The sequence below is a fragment of the Aotus nancymaae genome, unplaced genomic scaffold (assembly GCF_030222135.1).
Source record: "Aotus nancymaae isolate 86718 unplaced genomic scaffold, 86718_ANA_hifiasm-v0.15.2.pri h1tg000059l, whole genome shotgun sequence".
NCBI classification, from domain to species: Eukaryota; Metazoa; Chordata; class Mammalia; order Primates; family Aotidae; genus Aotus; species Aotus nancymaae.
In genome coordinates, this window is record NW_026988473.1 from 2,246,391 (window position 1) to 2,264,706 (window position 18,316).

Genomic DNA, 18,316 nt, shown 5'->3' on the forward strand with positions numbered 1-18,316 from the left:
TGGGTGCCAACTCTTCCCTAGGGGCTCAAGTTCACTGCCATCTATGAGAGAATGGCAATGCTGCCTGTGGAGAGTTCCCTCAACACCAAGCCAGAAAGCCAGGCATAGGGTGCCTGCACTTGAGCTGACCACTCTTGACTCTTTTTCTCAGGTCTGGGAGGAGCTGAAGCCTGAGGGAGACATCGTCCAGGTTTGGTGGGGGCCTGGGCCAGGCAAAGTTGGGGAAGCTGATGGAGATGGCCCAGCCAACATCCACAGAGCAGCAGCTCAGGATGCCAGAGGCTGCCCAAGGAGAAAAGGCAAGAGGCCCAGGCGGCAGTAGGAGCTGCTGTGGCTGCCTGGGGGCACACCCCATTTCACGCTCCCTGGGCGGTGGCAGGGCCCCACGGCTATCAGCTTTCAAGGGTGGGAGGGACTAGGAATGAGGAGGGGTCTGCCACACCCATGGCTCCCTACTCCCTCAGGCTTGGTGGCCTCCGGAGGTGGGTGCCACACACTTCTGGAAACAGCCCAGGAGCCCTGGCTGAGGCCCTCTGGGGAGGGGGTAGTCAATCCTGAAGAGCATAGGCACCATCCCTCCCTAGCGTGCTCAGTGGCTGACCCAGACTCAGCACCTAGGCCCTTCCCTGCCCTGGTGGAGAAAGCCTCCCTGCTTCCATCCTCAACTCCACAGGGACACTGTCTCCCTGAATGTGGGTCCCACTTAGTCCACAAGGCAGATCGGGGGATGAGACCAGACCCAGCCCAAACAAGACAGCAGAAAGGGCCCTCCAGCTCCATGCAGTGCCCCCACAAGATCCCTCCTCCACCAACCCTCCTCCAGGAAACCAATGGGGAGAGCCAGGCAGGATGCGGACCCTGAAGACATAGCCTGCTCCTCTGCCTCCTCTTTGGTGGTCTCCTCTCCAGAGCAGCTTCCCATCTTGTTCCCACCTGCACCAGGGGCTTAGCCCTCTTCCAGTGCAGAGCACCCAGACTCCAGAGCAGGGCAAGGAGGAGGGAGAGGCCTCTGAGCAGTCAGCAGCCCAGGAGTCTGTGCCCCACCCTCCCGGTATCCCTGGAAGGAAGAACCGGATGGGATCTCTGGAGGGTGATTAGAGCTGGGCTGGTCACTGTGCTGGTTCCCAGACCCACTGGCCAGTACTTTTGCCTGCTGCCAGGAAGTTGGTGAGGGGGAGGCAACAGTAGGGGTGAGTCAGTGATGACAGGAGCCCAAGGGACAAAGGTCATGGGTGGAGAATTGAGAGACATTGTTTACAGCAGTCCACCTCCTCCAGGAGGCCTTCCAATGCTAATCATCCCTGTGGTCCTAACCAATCTCTGACCCACCCTTTGCCTCTTCTGATAGGAATTATAGCCTCTCTTTTACAACCGTGCATCAGTCTCCCTTGTAAGACTGTGAGCTCCTGGGGCGCAAGAGAAACTAGTTTGATTGGGGCCCTACAATGCCTGTGACTATCAGCAGTGATAATCATTTAGCTATACTTCCTACTTTCAAAAACTTTTTGACATCTATTTTAATTGAGTTAATATGTGGGAAAGTGCTTAGAACAGAACTTGGCACATGGTACGTGCAATATGAGTGTTAGGTTTATTGTTAATATTTTATTCTCAGACTCACATGATTGTGAGAGACAGGGCAGATTTTGCCAAAGAAGATCTAACTGGGCATCCAAACACATTGTGATTGGGGGAGCAGACCTTTGCTCTGCCTTCCTACTCAGTATGGAATCTTCCTGACTGATGGGGCGGGCCGCGGAGGACTTGGGACCCCAGGAGAGGTAAAAAGGCAAACGCTTACGCGGACTAAGAATGGGCAGCATCTCTGGGCACAGACTGTGAGAAAGGAGGTTTCAGAGCCTTTGGGATTCTCCAGCCAGGTCTCCTGGGGCCGGTGGGGGTTGGGTAGGAGCAGGGAAGGGGCCTGGATTAGCCCAAACTCTCTTCAGACCTCCAGACCTGCCCCCACAACGCTGGGCGGGCCAAAGGACCGACTGAAGGCTCCAGCTGGGCTCTGGGGAGTTACAAACTGGCCACGGGGATTAGCGAAGCTGAAAAGAACATTTGCCTAGGAAGGGAAAACGGGAAGTGAGAGGCTGAGGATAACTCTTCAAGTCTCTCGGGACCCACAGCAGACCAATGGGGGCCGGGGGAGGTGGTAAAGTCGGGGCATCCTGACAGGTCCCCCTCCCCAGCCTGCCCCTCCTCCCATGGCCCACAGCTGCCGCGCTGCCCCGCCCCTCATCCTGTACTATCTGCCATTGGCTAGAGCCAGGGTCCCGCCCCACAGAGGCGGCCTGCCATTGGATGAAGTCTTTGCTGTTTGCGTGCTTGTGGGGGTGGGCGAGGTATCCCTCCCTGGACCCCAGCGATTTCCTCTCTCGGCTTGTCTGGGTCATCTCGTCTGCCCGCCGCTGGCCTGGCCCCGTCTGTCTCTCTCAGCAGCTGTCTTTCTCGCGCCCACTGGCCGGTCTCTCCTCTTCCCCGCAGTCGCCTCCTTCTCTGCCTGCTTGGGTGGCCGCCATGGGCCGGAAGCGGCTCATCACTGACTCCTACCCGGTTGTGAAGAGGAAGGAGGGGCCCGCTGGGCACAGCAAGGGGGAGCTGGCACCCGAGCTAGGTCTCTGAGGTGTGAGGGAGGCAGGAGGAGTGGACACGGAGGGGCATAGAGGACGTGGGCGGAGGGGGCAGATGGAAGGGGAAGGGTGGCATGTCCATCCCTCCCAACACCAGGTCTAGCTGCGGGACGGCAGAGGCAAAGGGGTGGTGAGGAAGGCTGGGGACATGGCACGGCTGGGAGGCGAGGGACAGGAGACTGAGGCCAGCCTCGCACTGAGGAGCAGCTGTCATTGCAGAGGAGGAGCCCCAGCCCCCCAACGAGGACGAGGCGGAGCTGCAGCTGCTGAGGCAGTTTGACCTGGCCTGGCAGTATGGGCCCTGCACCGGTGAGAACCCACCCAGCCTCACGGAGGCGCCTCTCCCAGCCAGTCCCGTCACCCACGTCTCTGAAGCCACCCAAGCGCCCGTGTGACTGTGACCCTCGGGCACTGTCTCCCCCACAACACACACATTCTCCAGCTCAGACTCTACCCCACCCGCCACGAGGCTCCAGAGTCTTTTTCCCACCCCGGCAGGGATCACACGGCTGCAGCGCTGGTGTCGGGCCAAGCTGCTGGGCTTGGAGCCTCCCCCAGAGGTGTGGCAGGTGCTGAAGACCCACCCCGGAGACCCCCGCTTCCAGTGCAGGTCAGAGACAGGCCGGGAGGGCTTTCAGGGAAGCCAGGGCCTTCTCCAGGCACCACCATCCTGCTGCCCTGACCTGAGGGAGAAATGCATGCAGGGTTGCAGGGCCTTGCTGAGTAGGCAAGAAGGTTCTACAAGGTGCCTAGCTCAGAAGGACATGTTGCTGTAATAATTCTTACCTGTACGAGCTAGTGGGGGGCAAAGATACACACCTAGGACCCAAGGAACTATCTATTTAGAACTGAGGGGTTTCCCAAGGACTATGGGCATGGCCAAGAATGAGCTGGTGAAATCAGATCCAGGGACTCAACTGATTCTCTCTCTCTCTCTCTCTCTCTCTCTCTCTCTCTCTCTCTTTCTGGGGTATCCCTCCCTCCTACCCTGTCTTCCACAGCCTCTGGCATCTCTATCCCTTATGAGGCCTAGGACCTCCTGCCCTTGGCTCTCCTGCTCACCACCCAAGAACCTCAGGACAGAAGCGAGAGCCCACTGCTCCTACTCAGCTCAGCCCCCGCGGTGGAGGGACCCTCAGCAGGCGGAACTTGGAGGTGTTCGAGGCTCAGCTCCTCCATCTAACCAGCAGGCTCCCAGAGCCCCCTGGGAGAGCCAGCACAGCTGAAGCAAAGCGGTCCTAGATGGGGAGTGGTCTTGGGGAAAAGGACCTGGCCATTGCCTTCCAATACCTGCTGCCTGCCTCCCTGACCCATGGTGTGGCAAGTTAGACACAGCCAGACATGGACAGTTGATCCATGAGGCAAAGATGCTGTCCCATCTAAGGCTAGGAATCTGAGAGCAGGACTGGCTGAGCTCCCAGAGCAAGGGGTTCACTAATGCTTATCAATAAAGAACACTGAGCCTGGAATCCTGACCTTCAGTCCTTTACTGTGGCCCTGCTTTGACTGGTAGTCCCGAGCAACTTAGGAGATAGGAGAGCCATCACCACATCGCTTTTCCTTCAAGAAAGTCCTAGGCCTGAGAGGGAGGCGACAGATACCTTAAGAGACAGATCAAGTCCTCGCAAGAGCCAAGCAACCTCTGGTGCCCCCTGGTGGCCCATAGGGAAACTACTCTTGACTCACCTTCCCCGAATAGCTGGGCCAGAGACCTGGCTTGCTAAGTGGTGCCCACCTCACAAACACGGACACTTTGCCAGAGAAGGACCCATGGGTCCCATGGCTCATAAAGCCTAAACTTATCTATACATTCCCAGCAAGCACCTCAGCTTCCCACATCGGGGGCCACCTTGATCCAAAGCAGGGCTGAGGAGGGTCTCAACTTGCAGGACCTGCTCAGACATGGCTATCATCTAAGGGGCTTTGGTAAGAAACTGATGGTGCTGGGGGATGGAGGAGAACTGGCTGGAGCCAGAAACAATGCTCAGGGGACCCTGGTCAGGACACAGAGAGTAGAGTCAGTAACTGCTTCTAGTACTGCAGCCCTCCATCCTGGGGGCAGGTGGAGGCAGCACTAGTAACTTCTTGGAAACAGGCCTATAGAGCAGCTAAGCAGCCTTTGTAGCCCCTGTCTTACTGAGCACTGATCATGTCTCGGGTACTTTAAATGTATTATCTCTAACCCTCCTAAAAAAACCTTCCAGATAGGTTTTACAGAGAGGGAAACTGAAACTAAGAAAGGCTAAGTAAAGTTGCCCAAAAGTACACAGCAGGCAAGAGGCAGGGCATGACTTGGGGCCACTGCATTAAGCTCTTCCAGCCTATGCCACACTTCCTGCCCAGCTGCTGAGCACTCACTATGTGCCAGGCACCAAAGATCCCCTTGGGGTGTTACTGATGGTCAGGAGATGGACAAAAGCAAACACATAAGTTAATGGTGTCAGGTAGCGTCCATAGTAAGCCAAATCAGAGTTGGGATCAGAAAGGGTCTGAGGATGCCAGGTGTGCTATGGTACAGACTGGTCAGGGAAGGCCCTCTGCTAAGGTGGCATTTGAGCAGAGACCTGAAGGAAGGAAGGGAGCAAGGTCTGCACCTGAGTGTTCCAGACAAAAGAAACAACAAGGAGAAGCTCACGGAGGGAGGAGTGTTTCCAGCCTGTTCCAGGAAAGGCTTGGAGGAGGCCAGTGAGGCCAGGGCCCAGGGAGCAAGGGAGGGTAGTGGCAATTGAAGGCAGACAGGCAGCAGGCTGGTCCCTAGGGCCTTGCAGGCCATGATAAGAAATCTGGATTTGATTCTGAGTGAGGGGGAAGATACTGGAAGGCTTGAAGCCAATAAATGATACAAGCTTGTGTTTCGAAAACATTACTCTGTTGGTGGAAATCAGATTGTGGAGTTGGGGGAAACGGAGATAGCAAAACCACTCAGGAGGCTACTGAAGTCAGCCTCGTGAGAGATGCTGGTGATCTGGACCAGTGTGAGGAGGTGGGCTGCTCAGAAGTGGCCAGATGCTCTCTGTATTTTGAAGGAATAGCTGACTGGCTGGACTAGCCTATTGGTCGACTGTGAGATTTAAGAGGGAGGAGCCAAGAATAACTCCAAAGGTTTTGGTTTGGGCGACTGGAAGGACAGAGGTCTCATTACTAAGATGGGAAACCTTGTGGTAAGGGTGGGGCAGGAATCTGGAGCTCCATTTTAGACTTGCTGAAGTATCTGTGCCACTTCCAAGGGGACATGAGATGTAGGCAATGGATATGTAAGTCTCGGATTCTGAGGCATTCTAGGTTTAAAATACAAACTTGGGAATCTTTTAGATGGCCTTGAAAGCCGCAACAGTGGATGAGATGCCCTGAGTGAGTGTAGAGAGAGATGAAGTGCTCTGAGAGATCCAGTAGGGAGGGAACCTGAGGCTACAGGAGATGAGGAGGCAGTTGTGTGAGTGAGGTCTTTGTGAGGGTGAGGAGGGCCAGAAACCAGGACATGGGAAGAGGGTGGCCTTCAGTAGATACATGCACTGTGACAGGAAGGGAGGCAGAGAATGTGGGAGGAGCTGCAGGTAGGGGGATAATTTGGGGATGGGAATATTCAAGAATCAGATGTTTACTAAGAGCCTGGCACTGCTGGGAGGGCTCTGATGTTTACTAAGTGCCCATCCATGCCATCTGCTGTGCTAAATGCTGCACAAATGTTATCTAGTTGAATCCTCAGAACAACCTCATTAGGGAAGTATTATCCATGTTTTGCAGATAAGGAAACCAAGGCTGAGAGGAAAAGTGCCTTGCTCAATCAGCAAACACCAGGGCCTGAATTCACCCCACACCTGCACTCCAGATATTGTAGGATAAGAATGTTTTTGAGGAGATAAGGACTACACATGTGGAAAGTTAGAAAACCATGTAATACGAGTGCTTTCCCGAGGCAACCTAGGAGTGGCAGAGACACTGAATTGTCTGAGTTCTCAGAAAGAAGAGAGCACCATGGGTGACAAGGACTGCCACCTCCCCCCGACTGCATTGATATTACCCCTGCTGTACCTCATCTGCACCTAGCCCCCTTTTTTTTTTTTTTTTTTTTTTTTTTTGAGACGGAGTTTCGCTCTTGTTACCCAGGCTGGAGTGCAATGGCGCGATCTCGGCTCACCGCAACCTCCGCCTCCTGGGTTCAGGCAATTCTCCTGCCTCAGCCTCCTGAGTAGCTGGGATTGCAGGCACGTGCCACCATGCCCAGCTAATTTTTTGTATTTTTAGTAGAGACGGGGTTTCACCATGTTGACCAGGATGGTCTCGATCTCTTGACTTCGTGATCCACCTGCCTCGGCCTCCCAAAGTGCTGGGATTACAGGCATGAGCCACCGCGCCCGGCCCTACACCTAGTCCCTTCTAATCAGGGGTCCCTGCTTCTCACCTTTCCACCTTTCCACTGCAGGGGACAGCGCCATGGGGAATGTTCTTAGTGGTTTCTTTCACCAATTTTGCATTCTACTCTGTATGTCTGGAGTAGTTGTACTTCTTTTTTGACAGTCTCGCTCTGTCGCCCAGGCTGGAGTACAATGGCATGACCTTGGCTCACTGCAACCTCTGCCTCCTGGGTTCAAGCAATTCTCATGCCTCAGCTGGGATTACAGGTGCCCACCACCGCGCCTGGCTAATTTTTGTATTTTTGGTAGAGATGGGGTTTCATCATGTTGGCCAGGCTGGTCTCAAACTCCTGACCTCAAGTAATTCACCCGCCCCAGCCTCCCAAAGTGCTGCAATTACAGGCGTGAGCCATCGCATCCGGCTCGGAGTAGTTATATTAACATAAATGTAGGTGAAATTATTTATAATTAAGTAAATGAGGTCTCCAGGAAGATGTGCCATGTGTGGCCTATGGCTGCTTTCAAGTACCCCTGGAACATCTACCACCACCTCATTCAGTTTGAACAGCACTTCAGAAATACAAAAAGCAAATACACACACACACACACACACACATACATATATATGTAGGTAGAGAGAGAGAGAGAGACAGAGAGAGACGGGTCTTGCTCTGTTGTATGGGAGTACAGTGGTGCAATCATGGCTCACTGCAGCCTCAAACTCCCAGGCTCAAGCCATCCTCCTGCCTTGGTCTCCCAAGCAGCTGGGACTACAGCCACATGTCATTCACAGCTAACTAAAAAAATTTTTTTTCTGTTTTTTGAGATAGTCTCACTATGTTGCCCAGGCTGGTCTCAAACTCCTGAGGCCAAGCAATCCTCCTGCCTTGGCTTCCTAAAGTGCTGGGATGACAGGAGTGAACTGCCTCACCCAGCCAGAGAACAGTGTTCCAGACTGAGGGAATGGGCTGAACAAAGGCAAGCAGGAGGGAATGATGTGTGTGCCACGGGCTAGGCATGCAGAGCTGTGAAGTATACACCACTCCCTCTGTGAAAACCACAGAGGTTTGCACATAAAATCAGAAAAATATAGCATTTAAGTGCTTACTGAGTCATCAAAACCCTAGAAATGAGTATAAAACTTTTTTTTTTTTGAGACAGAGTCTCGCTCTGTTACCCAGGCTGGAGTGCAGTGGTGTGATCTCAGCTCACCATGCTGGCGAAACCCCGTCTGTACTAAAATACAAAAATAAGCTGGGTGTGGTGGCACACACCTGTAATCTCAGCTACTCAGGAGGCTGAGGCAGGAGAATCGCTTGATCCCGGAAGGCACAGGTTGCAGTGAGCAGAGATCATGCCACTGTACTCCAGCCTGGGTAACAGAGTGAGACTCCATCTCAAAAAAATTTTTTTAAAAGGCCAGGCATGGTAACTCACACTTGTAATCCTAGCACTTTGGGTGGCCAAGGCAGGTAGATCACTTGAGGTCAGGAGTTCAAAACCAGCCTGGCCCGTTTTGAACCCGTCTCTAAAAAAAAAAAAAAACCACTTAAAGAGGAAACTCCAGCACAGACCAGTTAAGTAGTTGCCCAGGTCACACAGCATGTAAAAGTCAGAGATAGTGTTTGATCCTAGAGTCCCTGTATTCTTAATCATGTAGGATTAAGTGAGGCAGGCTGGGGCCAAAAAAAAAAAAAAAAAAAGGCTCTTGGGCCTGAGGCTAAGGAGTCTGGACTTCATATATGGTGATGAGAGCACCTGAAGGTTTCTGAGCAGGAGAGAGGGTAGAAGTAATCATCCTGGAAATTATGTCTAGCTAGGTATGAGAGAGAAACTAGATGGAGAAGAAACAGTAAGCAAGGTGACCAAGTGAGAAGCTATTAAATATTCAAGACATGGGGTACTAAGATGCTAGATTAGCAGACAGAATAGAAAGGACAAAGAACTGTAAGAGATGTTGCAAAGCAAGCTGGCAAAACTTGCATTTGGGAAGGGAAGAATGGGGAGGAGGTGTCAAATATGACTCAGGTTTTGAGTTTGGGTGGGTGAGAGAACACTGATGCCATGGGAAGAAAAATGGAAACGGGGAGGGGGAAGACAGGCTCAATTTTCTACATGTTTGGTTTGAGATGACGACAGGACACCCAAATGGAAACATCTGGTAGGAAATGGAAAGAGAGCTCAAGTCCAGCAGAGAGGTAAGGGGAGGGGCAGTATCCAGGGGAGAAGGAAATCACCTGCACAGAACTGACCTATGCGCACAGATGAGAGATTAAAGAGACACAGGCAAAGAGAAGACCAAGCATAGCACTGGGAAAATTTCTCCAGAAAATGGTGGAAGAAGATCCAGCAAACCAGAGGGGAGAGTGCTAAGAGGGCAGGAGAACCAAGGCAGAGCAGTGTCATAGAGGCCACCGGTGTGATGCTGCAGAGACATCAAGGAAGATGCTGTCAGGAAGCATGGAGAGGACATGCCCTCACTCCATTCCTACACTGCCTGCTTCCCTCTGTCCCCATTTCGTAGTTCTCTCTGGTGTCTCCGGCTGTCATGGTAACTACCAGTACCACACCCCTCCGTGAAGGCTACACTGATTCATCCTTTATTGACTCAGGTGTGGCAACATTTATCCACCCTCAGACAAACTCACTAGTAGCTTGAAGGTTTAAGGAGCTAATTTACCAAGAAATTAAAGTCAACATGGGAAAGGAGCAGGTTTCTGAATTGGTCTGGAAACAGAAGAAAACTACGACAGTGCCAGCTGGAGGCCAATTTGGGTTACCGCCACCTCTGGGACTCCAGAGATTCTCAAAATGATTCTTAGTTTTCCAAGCAGGTAGGTCTCCAGTTTATCGACGTGAGTCCTAAACTAGAAAACTAACTTTGTGCTAGTCACGGCAGATGCAAATGGTTAGAACCCCAGGCCTTGGGCCCTAAGAGCTCACTGTAGTACGGAGACAGAAAACAGACATGCAGGTAAATTTCAAACAATGCTGCAAGACAGTCACGGGCCTGGCCAGTGGCAACCCTTCAGCTGAGAATGTAAGGATGAGTGGGGGTGTCACAAGGTAGACAAGGGACAGTACACTGTGTGTTGGGGTCTGAGTGCTTCTTAAGCCTAATTTTGGTCCTTTGTCTCTTGAAGGAAAAGGTATCTCCTAGGAACTCCCTCTGGGATGTGAGCCTCCCTGTCCTGACCTTGTGGACGCCCCTTCATCTTACCCAGAGGCGCCAATGGCTCCTATGCCTGCAGGCCCTGCCTTTGACTGCAGGATGTTTCTGCCTCTGTGCAGCCTTCCCTGAAGAGAGTTAAGGATTCCCCCTCTGCTCTCCATGGTAACTTGTTTCTGTTTTATTACAGCATGTCACATTGCCACAATATTCTAGCTTGTCTCCTATGCTAGAGAATGTTTTTTTATCTCTGTTGGTGTATACCTAACACAAGCTTGGCTACATAGTATGCGCTCAAAGCTGGCTGAGTTTGGGTGCAGTGGCTTACACCCATAATCCTAGCACTTTGGGAGGCTGAGGCAGGAAGATCAGTTGAGCCCAGGAGTTTGAGACCAGCCTGGGCAACAAAGGGGGATCCTGTCTCTACAAAAAAAAAAAAAAAAAAATAGCTAACTGAACCTTCCCACTTCACTCATACCTACTTTTTGATCCTGTCTAGCCCATAAGAATCATTTGTGTGAGAGTTGTGAGTGCAACTCTCCCACAAATTTGGGCTCTAAGTCACTTCTCCATGGGGGTTGTGTGGTCTTAATGGCAGGAGTCATCTTTTCCTAGGACCTTCTCAGTGAGGAAGGCATCAAAGCTGTCAATTGCAGAAGCAGGCCCTTTTCATTTCCTGATTTGAAGCCTGTGTCTCCACTGGGCTGGCCGTGGAGTGCTCAGGTGAGGCCCTTCGAGGTGCAGAGTAGAGACGTCCATCATCACAATGGGCCATCCAGCCCATTTCTCAACATGCTCTCGGGAGGATGGCTGGCCAGGATCTGACTATTACAGTCTCACAATGCTGGAGTATATACTTGTACAACTCCAAGGACACTAATTTGGCATTATTTATTAAAATTACAAATGCAACTAGACTTTTCAGTTTGTATCTAGAAATTTATCCTACAGATACATTAGTATGTGTAAAATAACATATATAAGGTTATTTATTATAAAACTCTTTGTGATAGCAAAGAATATAAATAGCCTAAAAATCTATCATCTGTAAGGGACTGAGCCAGATGCAGTGGCTCACACCTGTAATCCCAAATCTTTGGGGGGCCAAGGCGGGAAGTTGCTTGAGGCCTGGAGTTCAAGTCTGGCCCAGGCAACATAGCAAAATCCTGTCTCTGCAAAAATTTTAAAAAATTAGCCCACTGTGGTGGCTTGCACCTATGGTCCCAGCTACTTGGGAGGCTGAAGTTGGGGAGGACTCCTTGAGCCTGGTAGGTAGAGGCTGTAGTGAGCTGTGACTGCACCATTGCACTCCAGCCTAGGTGACAGAGCAAGTCTCTGTCTCCAAAAAAAAATAAGGGCCAAGTGCAGTGACTTATGCCTGTATTCCCAGCATGTTGGGAGGCCAAGGCAGGAGGACTGCTTGAGTCCAAGAGAGTTTGAGACCAGCCTGAGCAACAGAGTGAAACATCATCTCTTTGTAAAAAAAAAAAAAAAAAAAAAAAAAGTTAGTTCTATATTGCTTGGGCTGGTCTTGAACTCCAGACTCAAGCAATCCTCCTGCCTCAGCCTCCCAAAGGGCTGGGATTACTGGCATGAGCCACCATGCCCAGCCTAGTTCATTTACTTTTGTTGCTGAATAATATTCCATTGTGTGACTCTACTAAAATGTACTTGCCCATTTATCAGTTGATGAACATTTGGGTTGTTTCCAGTTTTAGACTCTGATGGATCGAGCTGTTATAAACATTCATGTATGAGTCTTTGTGTGGGCAGGTTTTCATTTCTCTTGGCTAAATGCCAAAGAATCAGATTGCTAGGTTGTATACCATACATATATTTAAATTTAGAGTAAACTGCCAGTCTGTTTTCCAAAGTGGTTCTACCATTTTATATATATATTTTTGAGATGGAGTCTTGCTCTGTTGCCCAGGCTGGAGTGTAATGGCACAATCACAGTTCACTGCAGCCTCAAACTTTTGGGCCTAATACACCCTCCCACCTCAGCCTCCTGAGTAGCTGGGACTAGAAGTGTGAGCCACTGTGCCTGGCCATGCTCTGTTGTTTTCTTTGCTGTGCAGAAGGTTTTTGTTTGATGTAATCCATTGGTCTACTTTTGCTTTTGTTGCCTGTGCTTTTGAGGTCCTATCTCAAAAATCCTTGCCTAGGCCAATGTCATGAAGCATTTACTCTGTGTTTGCTTCTAGTAGTTTTATAGTTTGAGGTCTTACATTTAAGTCTTTAATCCATTTTGAGTTAATTTTTGTCATTCTTCTGAATGCAGATATCCAGTTTTCCCAGCATCATTTATTGAAGAGACTATCTTTTCCCCAATGTATATTCTTGGCACCTTTGCCAAAAATCAGTTGTGTGGATTTATTTCTGGGTTCTCTACACTGTTCCATTGGTCTATGTGTATGTTTTATGCCTGTACCATGCTGTTTTGATTACTATAGTTTTGTAGTATATTTTGAACTCAGGTAGTGTGATGCCTCCAGCTTTGTTATTTTTGCTTAAGATTGTTTTGGCTATTTGGGGTCTTTAGTAGTTCCATACAAAATTTTTGAAGTTTTTTTTTTTTTTTTTAGACAAGAGTCTTGCTTTGTCACCCAAGCTAGAGTGCAGTGGGATGATCTCAGCTCACTGCAACCTCCTCCTCCCAGATTCAAGGGATTCTCCTGCCTCAGCCTCCCGAGTAGCTGGAATTACAGGTGCGTGCCACCACACCTGGCTAATTTTTGTAATTTTAGTAGAGACGGGGTTTCACCATGTTGACCAGGCTGGTCTCGAATTTTTTTTTTTCTTTTGAGACAGAGTTTCATTCTTGTTGTCCAGGCTGAAGTGCAATGGCATGATCTCAGCTTACTGAAGACAACCTCTGCCTCCCAGGTTCAAGCAATTCTCCTGCCTCAGCCTCCCCAGTAGCTGGGATTACAGGCATGTGCCACTACGCCCAACTAATTTTGTATTTTTAATAGAGACAGAGTTTCTCCATATAAGGTGGATCCTGGCCTCAAGTGATCCACCCACCTCAGCTTCCCAAAGTGCTGGGATTACAGGTTTAAGCCACCATTCCTGGCCAGGAATTTTTTTCTTTTCTTTTTTTTTTTGAGACAGGGTCTCCCTCTGTCTCCCAGGCTGGAGTACAGTGGCACAATCTCAGCTCACTGAAACCTCCACTTCCCAGGTTCAAGCAATTCTCCCACCTCAGCCTCCTGAGTAGCTGGGATTACAGGCATGTGCCACCATGCCCAGCTAATTTTTGTATTTTTAGTAGAGACAGAGTTTCACAATATTGGTCGGGCTGGTCTGGAACTCCCAACCTCAGGTGATCTGCCCACCTCGGCCTCTCAAAGTGCTGGGATTATAGGCGTGAGCCACCGCACTGGCTAGGAATTTTTTTCTTAATAGTGTCTTTTGCAGAACCAAAGTTCTAAAGTAAGAGTGTGTATGTGTGTGTGTGTGTGAGAGAGAGAGAGAGAGAGAGAGAGAGAGAGAGAGAGAGAGAGAGAGAGAGATTGAGTTTTGCTCTTGTTGCTCAGATGGCGCGATCTCAGCTCGCTGGAACCTCCGCCTAGTGGGTTCAAGCAATTCTCCTACTTCAGCCTCCCAAGTAGTGGGGATTACAGGCACGCACCACCACACCTGGCTAATTTTTTTTATTTTTAGTAGAGACAGGATTCCAACATTTTGGCCAGGCTGGTCTCAAACTCCTGACCTCACATGATCTGCCCATGTCAGCCTCCCAAAGTGCTGGGATTACAGGTGTGAGCCACCACCCCCAGCCCAAAGTTTTTAAATGAAATCCAATTTATCATTTTTAAAAATTATTACTCTTTTATGTCCTAAGAAATGTTTAGCTACCTCAAAGTAACAAATACTTTCTATTTTTTTCCAGATATTTCATTGTTTTAGCTTTTAAACCTAAAGGTTTAAAATCTATTTTGAATTAATTTTCACTGTTTCATTCCTGATAACTGGTGATTTGTATTTTTTCTCTTTATTTCTCAGTCTTACTAGGGACTCATTCATTTTATTAATTTATTTCAAGAAACCAACTTTTGGCTTTGCTAATTTTCTCCACTTTTTTGTGTATTTTCTATTTCATTTAGAGGTAGAGTTCAAGGTTCAAAAAGATTTTTTTCTTTTTAATGTGGATATACAGTTTCAGCCCCATTCATTCAAAGACCTTTTACCCACTTAATTACCTTGACACTGTCATCAAAAATAATTTGGCCATATAAGTTTGGGACTACTGCTACCCTCTCTATTCTTTCATATTGATATGTTTATCTCAACATCACACTGTCTGGATTTGTGTAGCTTCGCAATAAAGCTTGAAATCAAATAGAGTTAGTCAGTTTTTAAAAACTGGTGTTTTTTTGTCTTGTTTGTAGACAGGGTCTCACTATGTCACCCAGGCTGGTCTGTGGTCTGGAACTCCTGTATTCAAGTGATCCTCCTGCCTCAGCCTCCCAAAGTGCTGAGACTATAGTCATATGCCACTGTACCAGCCTAGTTTTAAGTGTAGAAGTCTTGCTTGTCTTTGGCTAAATTTATTCCTAATAATGTTTTTATTCTATTATAAGTGGATTTAAATTTTTTTTCATTTTTCCATTGTTGCTAGAACACAGAAATACAAATCATTTTTGTATATTCACTTTGTATTCTGTTATCTTAGTAAATCCACTTTATTCTAGTGGTTTTTAAAAGATTCTGGCCATGCACAGTGGTTTACACCTATAATCCCAGCACTTTGGGAGGCCAAGGCAAGTGGATTGCTTGAGCTCAGGAGTTCGAGGCCAACCTACAAAACATGGTAAAACCCTGTCTCTACAAAGAAGTACAAAAAATTAGCGAGGCATGGTGGCACCCACCTTTAGTCCCAGCTACTTCTGAGGCTGGAGTTGGAGAATCACCTGAGCCCCAGAGGTGGAGGCTGCAGTAAGCCATGACTGCCACTGCACTCCAGCTTGGGCAAGAGAGTGAGACCCTGTCTCAAAAGTAAATAAATAAAAAATTTCAAAAAGGGTTATTTCATTGAAGTTGTCAAATTTATTTCCATAAAGTTGTTCACAATATTCCTTTTTACCATCTTAATACTTAACATTCTAAACTGACATCTAGTCTTTCATTACTAATAATTGGTAATTTGGTTTTTGTTTGTATGCTTATTTTTTTGAGACAAGATCTCAATCTGTTGCCCTGGAGTACAGTGGCATGATCTCAGCTCACTGCAGCCTCCACCTCCCAAGTTCAAGTGATTCTTGTGCCTCAGCCTCCTGAGTAGCTGGGATTACAGGTGCAAGCCACCATGCCTGGCAATAGTTTGTACTTTTAGTAGAGACAGGGTTTCACCATGTTGGTCAGGCTAGTCTTGAACTCCTGGCCTCAAGTGATCCGCCAGCCTTGACCTCCCAAAGTGTTGGGAATACAGGCATGAGCCACCATGACTGGCCTGTATTTTTTTTAAATCAGTCTTGATATGGTTTTATAAATTTTATTTTATTTTTCAAAGAATAAACTTTTGGCTTTGCTATTTCTCTCTCTCTCTCTCTTTCTCTCTCTCCCTCTGTGTGTGTGTGTGTGTGTGTATATATATATATTTTCTTTTTTTCTTTTTTCTGGACAAGATGCTATTCTGTCATTCAAGCTGGAGTGCAGTGTTACAATCATGGCTTACTACAGCCTCTGTTTCCTAGGCTCAAAGGTTCCTCCCACCTCAGCCTCCCAAGTAGCTGTGACGACAGGCATGCCTCATCACGCTCAGCTAATTTTTTAAATTTAGTTTTTGTAGAGATGGTGTCTCACTATGCCAGGCTAGTCTTGAACTTTTGGGCTCAGGCGATCCTCCTGCCTTGGCCTCCCAGAGTACTGGAATTACAGGTGTAAGCCACTGCTCCCAACCTCTATATATTTTCTATTTCATTAATTTCTGCTCTTCATTATTTCCTTCCTTTGGACTTAACTTGTTCTTTTTCTTTTCTTTTTTTTTTTTTTGGAGACGGAGTTTCGCACTTGTTACCCAGGCTGGAGTGCAATGGCGTGATCTCGGCTCACCGCAACCTCCGCCTCCTGGGTTCAGGCAATTCTCCTGCCTCAGCCTCCTGAGTAGCTGGGATTACAGGCATGCGCCACCATGCCCAGCTAATTTTTTGTATTTTTAGTAGAGACGGGGTTTCACCATGTTGACCAGGATGGTCTCGATCTCTTGACCTCGTGATCCACCCGCCTCGGCCTCCCAAAGTGCTGGGATTACAGGCGTGAGCCACCGCGCCCGGCAACATGTTCTTTTTCTAGCTTATTTTATTTTCTTCTTCTTATACCAGTGTGGTGGCTCACACATGTAATTCCAGCACTTTGGGAGGCTAAGGCAGGCAGATCACTTGAGATCAGGAGTTTGAGACCAGCCTGGCCAACATGGTGAAACCTCATCTCTACTAAAAGTACCAAAAAAAAAAAAAAAAAAAAAAAAAAACCAGCCGGGTATTGTAGCATATGCCTATAATCCCAGCTACTCGGGAGGCTAAGGCACGAGAATCACTTGAACCCAGAGGCAGAGGTTGCAATGAGCTGAGATCGTGCCACTGCACTCTAGCCTGGGTGACGTGAAACCCTGTCTCAATCAATCAGTCAATATTTTCTTGGCTGGGCGCGGTGGCTCATGCCTGTAATCCCAGCATTTTGGGAGGCCAAGGTGGGTGGAGTTCAAGACCAGCATGACCAACATGGAGAAACCCCATCTCTACTAAAAATATAAAAAATTAGCCAGGTGTGGTGGCATATGCCTGTAATCCCAGCTACTCAGGAGGCTGATGCAGGAGAATCACTTGAGACCAGGAGGCAGAGGTTGCAGTGAGCCAAGATTGCGCCATTGCACCTCAGCCTGGGCAACAAGAGTGAAACTCCCTTTCAGAAAAAAAAAAAATTATACATATATATCTTATTCTTCTTTTTGACAGGGTCTCACTTGTCACCCAGGATGGTCTCAAACTCCTGTGCTCAAGCAATCCTTCCACCTCAGCCTCCTGGGTAGCTGGGACTACAGGTGTACAGCACGGTGCTCAGTTTCTTTTCTTTTTCTTTTCGTTTCTTTTTTTGAGCTATACTCCACATAACATAAAATTCATCATTTTTGAAAATATTTATTTATTTATGAGACAGAGTCTCACTCTGTCACCCAGGCTGGAGTGCAGTGGCACAGTCTTGGCTCACTGCAACCTCTGCCTCCTGGGTTCAAGTGATTCTCCTGCCTCAGCCTCCTCAGTAGCTGGGACTATAGACGCCCACCACCACACCCGACTAATTTTTTGTATTTTTAGTAGATACGGGGTTTCACTATGTTGCCCAGGCTGGTCTTGAATGCCCGACCTCGTGATCCACCCACCTTGGCCTGCCAAAGTGTCGGGATTACAGGTGTGAGCCCCTGCACCCAGCCTAATTTATTTTTGAGACAGGGTCTTGCTCTGTCACCTGAGCTGGAGAGCAGTGGCAGGACTGCAGCTCACTACAGCCTTGACCTCCCAGGCTCAAGCAATTCTCCAGCCTCAGCTTCCCAAGTAGCTGGGACTACAGGCACACATGACCACGCCAGGGTAATTTTTGTATTTTTTGTAGAGACGGGACTTTGCTATGCTGGCTAAACTGGTCTCCAAATCCTGAACTCAAGCCATCCAGCCACCTTGGCTTCCCAAAGTGCTGGGACTATAGGCATGAGCCACTGTGCCCAGCTTCCAAAATTCACCATTTTAAAGTGTAAAATTCAGTGTTTTTTTTTAGTATATTCACTATGTTGTGTAATCATTACCACCATCTAATTGTGTAACATCTTCATCATCCCAGAAAGAAACCCTGTGCTCACTGGCAGTCAGTTCCAATTCCTCCCTGGCAACTACTAATCTACTTTCTGTCTATATGGATTTGTCAATTCTGAAATTTTCATTTTTATAATTTTTTTTTTTTGAGACAGAGTTTCATTCTTGTTCCCTAGGCTGGAGTGCGGTGGCGAGATCTTGGGTCACTGCAACCTCTGCCTCCTGGGTTCAAGCGATTCTCCTGCCTCAGCCTCCTGAGTAGCTGGGATTACAGGCACCTGCCACCACGCCTAATTTTTTGTATTTTTAGTAGAGATAGGGTTTCACCATGTAGTCCAGGCTGGT

The 18,316-nt window shown here is 48.5% G+C and overlaps 1 protein-coding gene across 2 annotated transcripts; it reads left to right on the plus strand.

Moving 5' to 3' along the window:
- Window positions 1-2,306: 2,306 nt before the first annotated feature.
- POLD4 (DNA polymerase delta 4, accessory subunit) lies at window positions 2,307-4,111 on the plus strand. 2 transcript variants are annotated; one of them, XM_012452905.3, is made up of 4 exons: window positions 2,307-2,620; window positions 2,856-2,945; window positions 3,135-3,246; window positions 3,638-4,111. In XM_012452905.3, the coding sequence occupies exons 1-4, from the start codon at window positions 2,308-2,310 to the stop codon at window positions 3,660-3,662; spliced, it is 540 nt and encodes a 179-aa protein (XP_012308328.1). In that variant the 5' UTR covers window position 2,307; the 3' UTR covers window positions 3,663-4,111. The 2 variants fall into 2 exon arrangements, with proteins under 2 accessions (XP_012308328.1, XP_012308329.1); XM_012452906.3 differs by lacking the exon at window positions 3,135-3,246.
- Window positions 4,112-18,316: the final 14,205 nt, after the last annotated feature.

Excerpts from the sequence above, each read along its gene's own strand:
- POLD4 (XM_012452905.3), top strand. The coding sequence starts at position 2,308 with ATGAAGTCTTTGCTGTTTGCGTGCTTGTGGGGGTGGGCGAGGTATCCC. Across the intron at positions 2,621-2,855 it reads GGAGCTGGCACCCGAGCTAG|AGGAGGAGCCCCAGCCCCCC; the intron begins GTCTCTGAGGTG and ends CTGTCATTGCAG. Across the intron at positions 3,247-3,637 it reads GACCCCCGCTTCCAGTGCAG|CCTCTGGCATCTCTATCCCT; the intron begins GTCAGAGACAGG and ends TGTCTTCCACAG.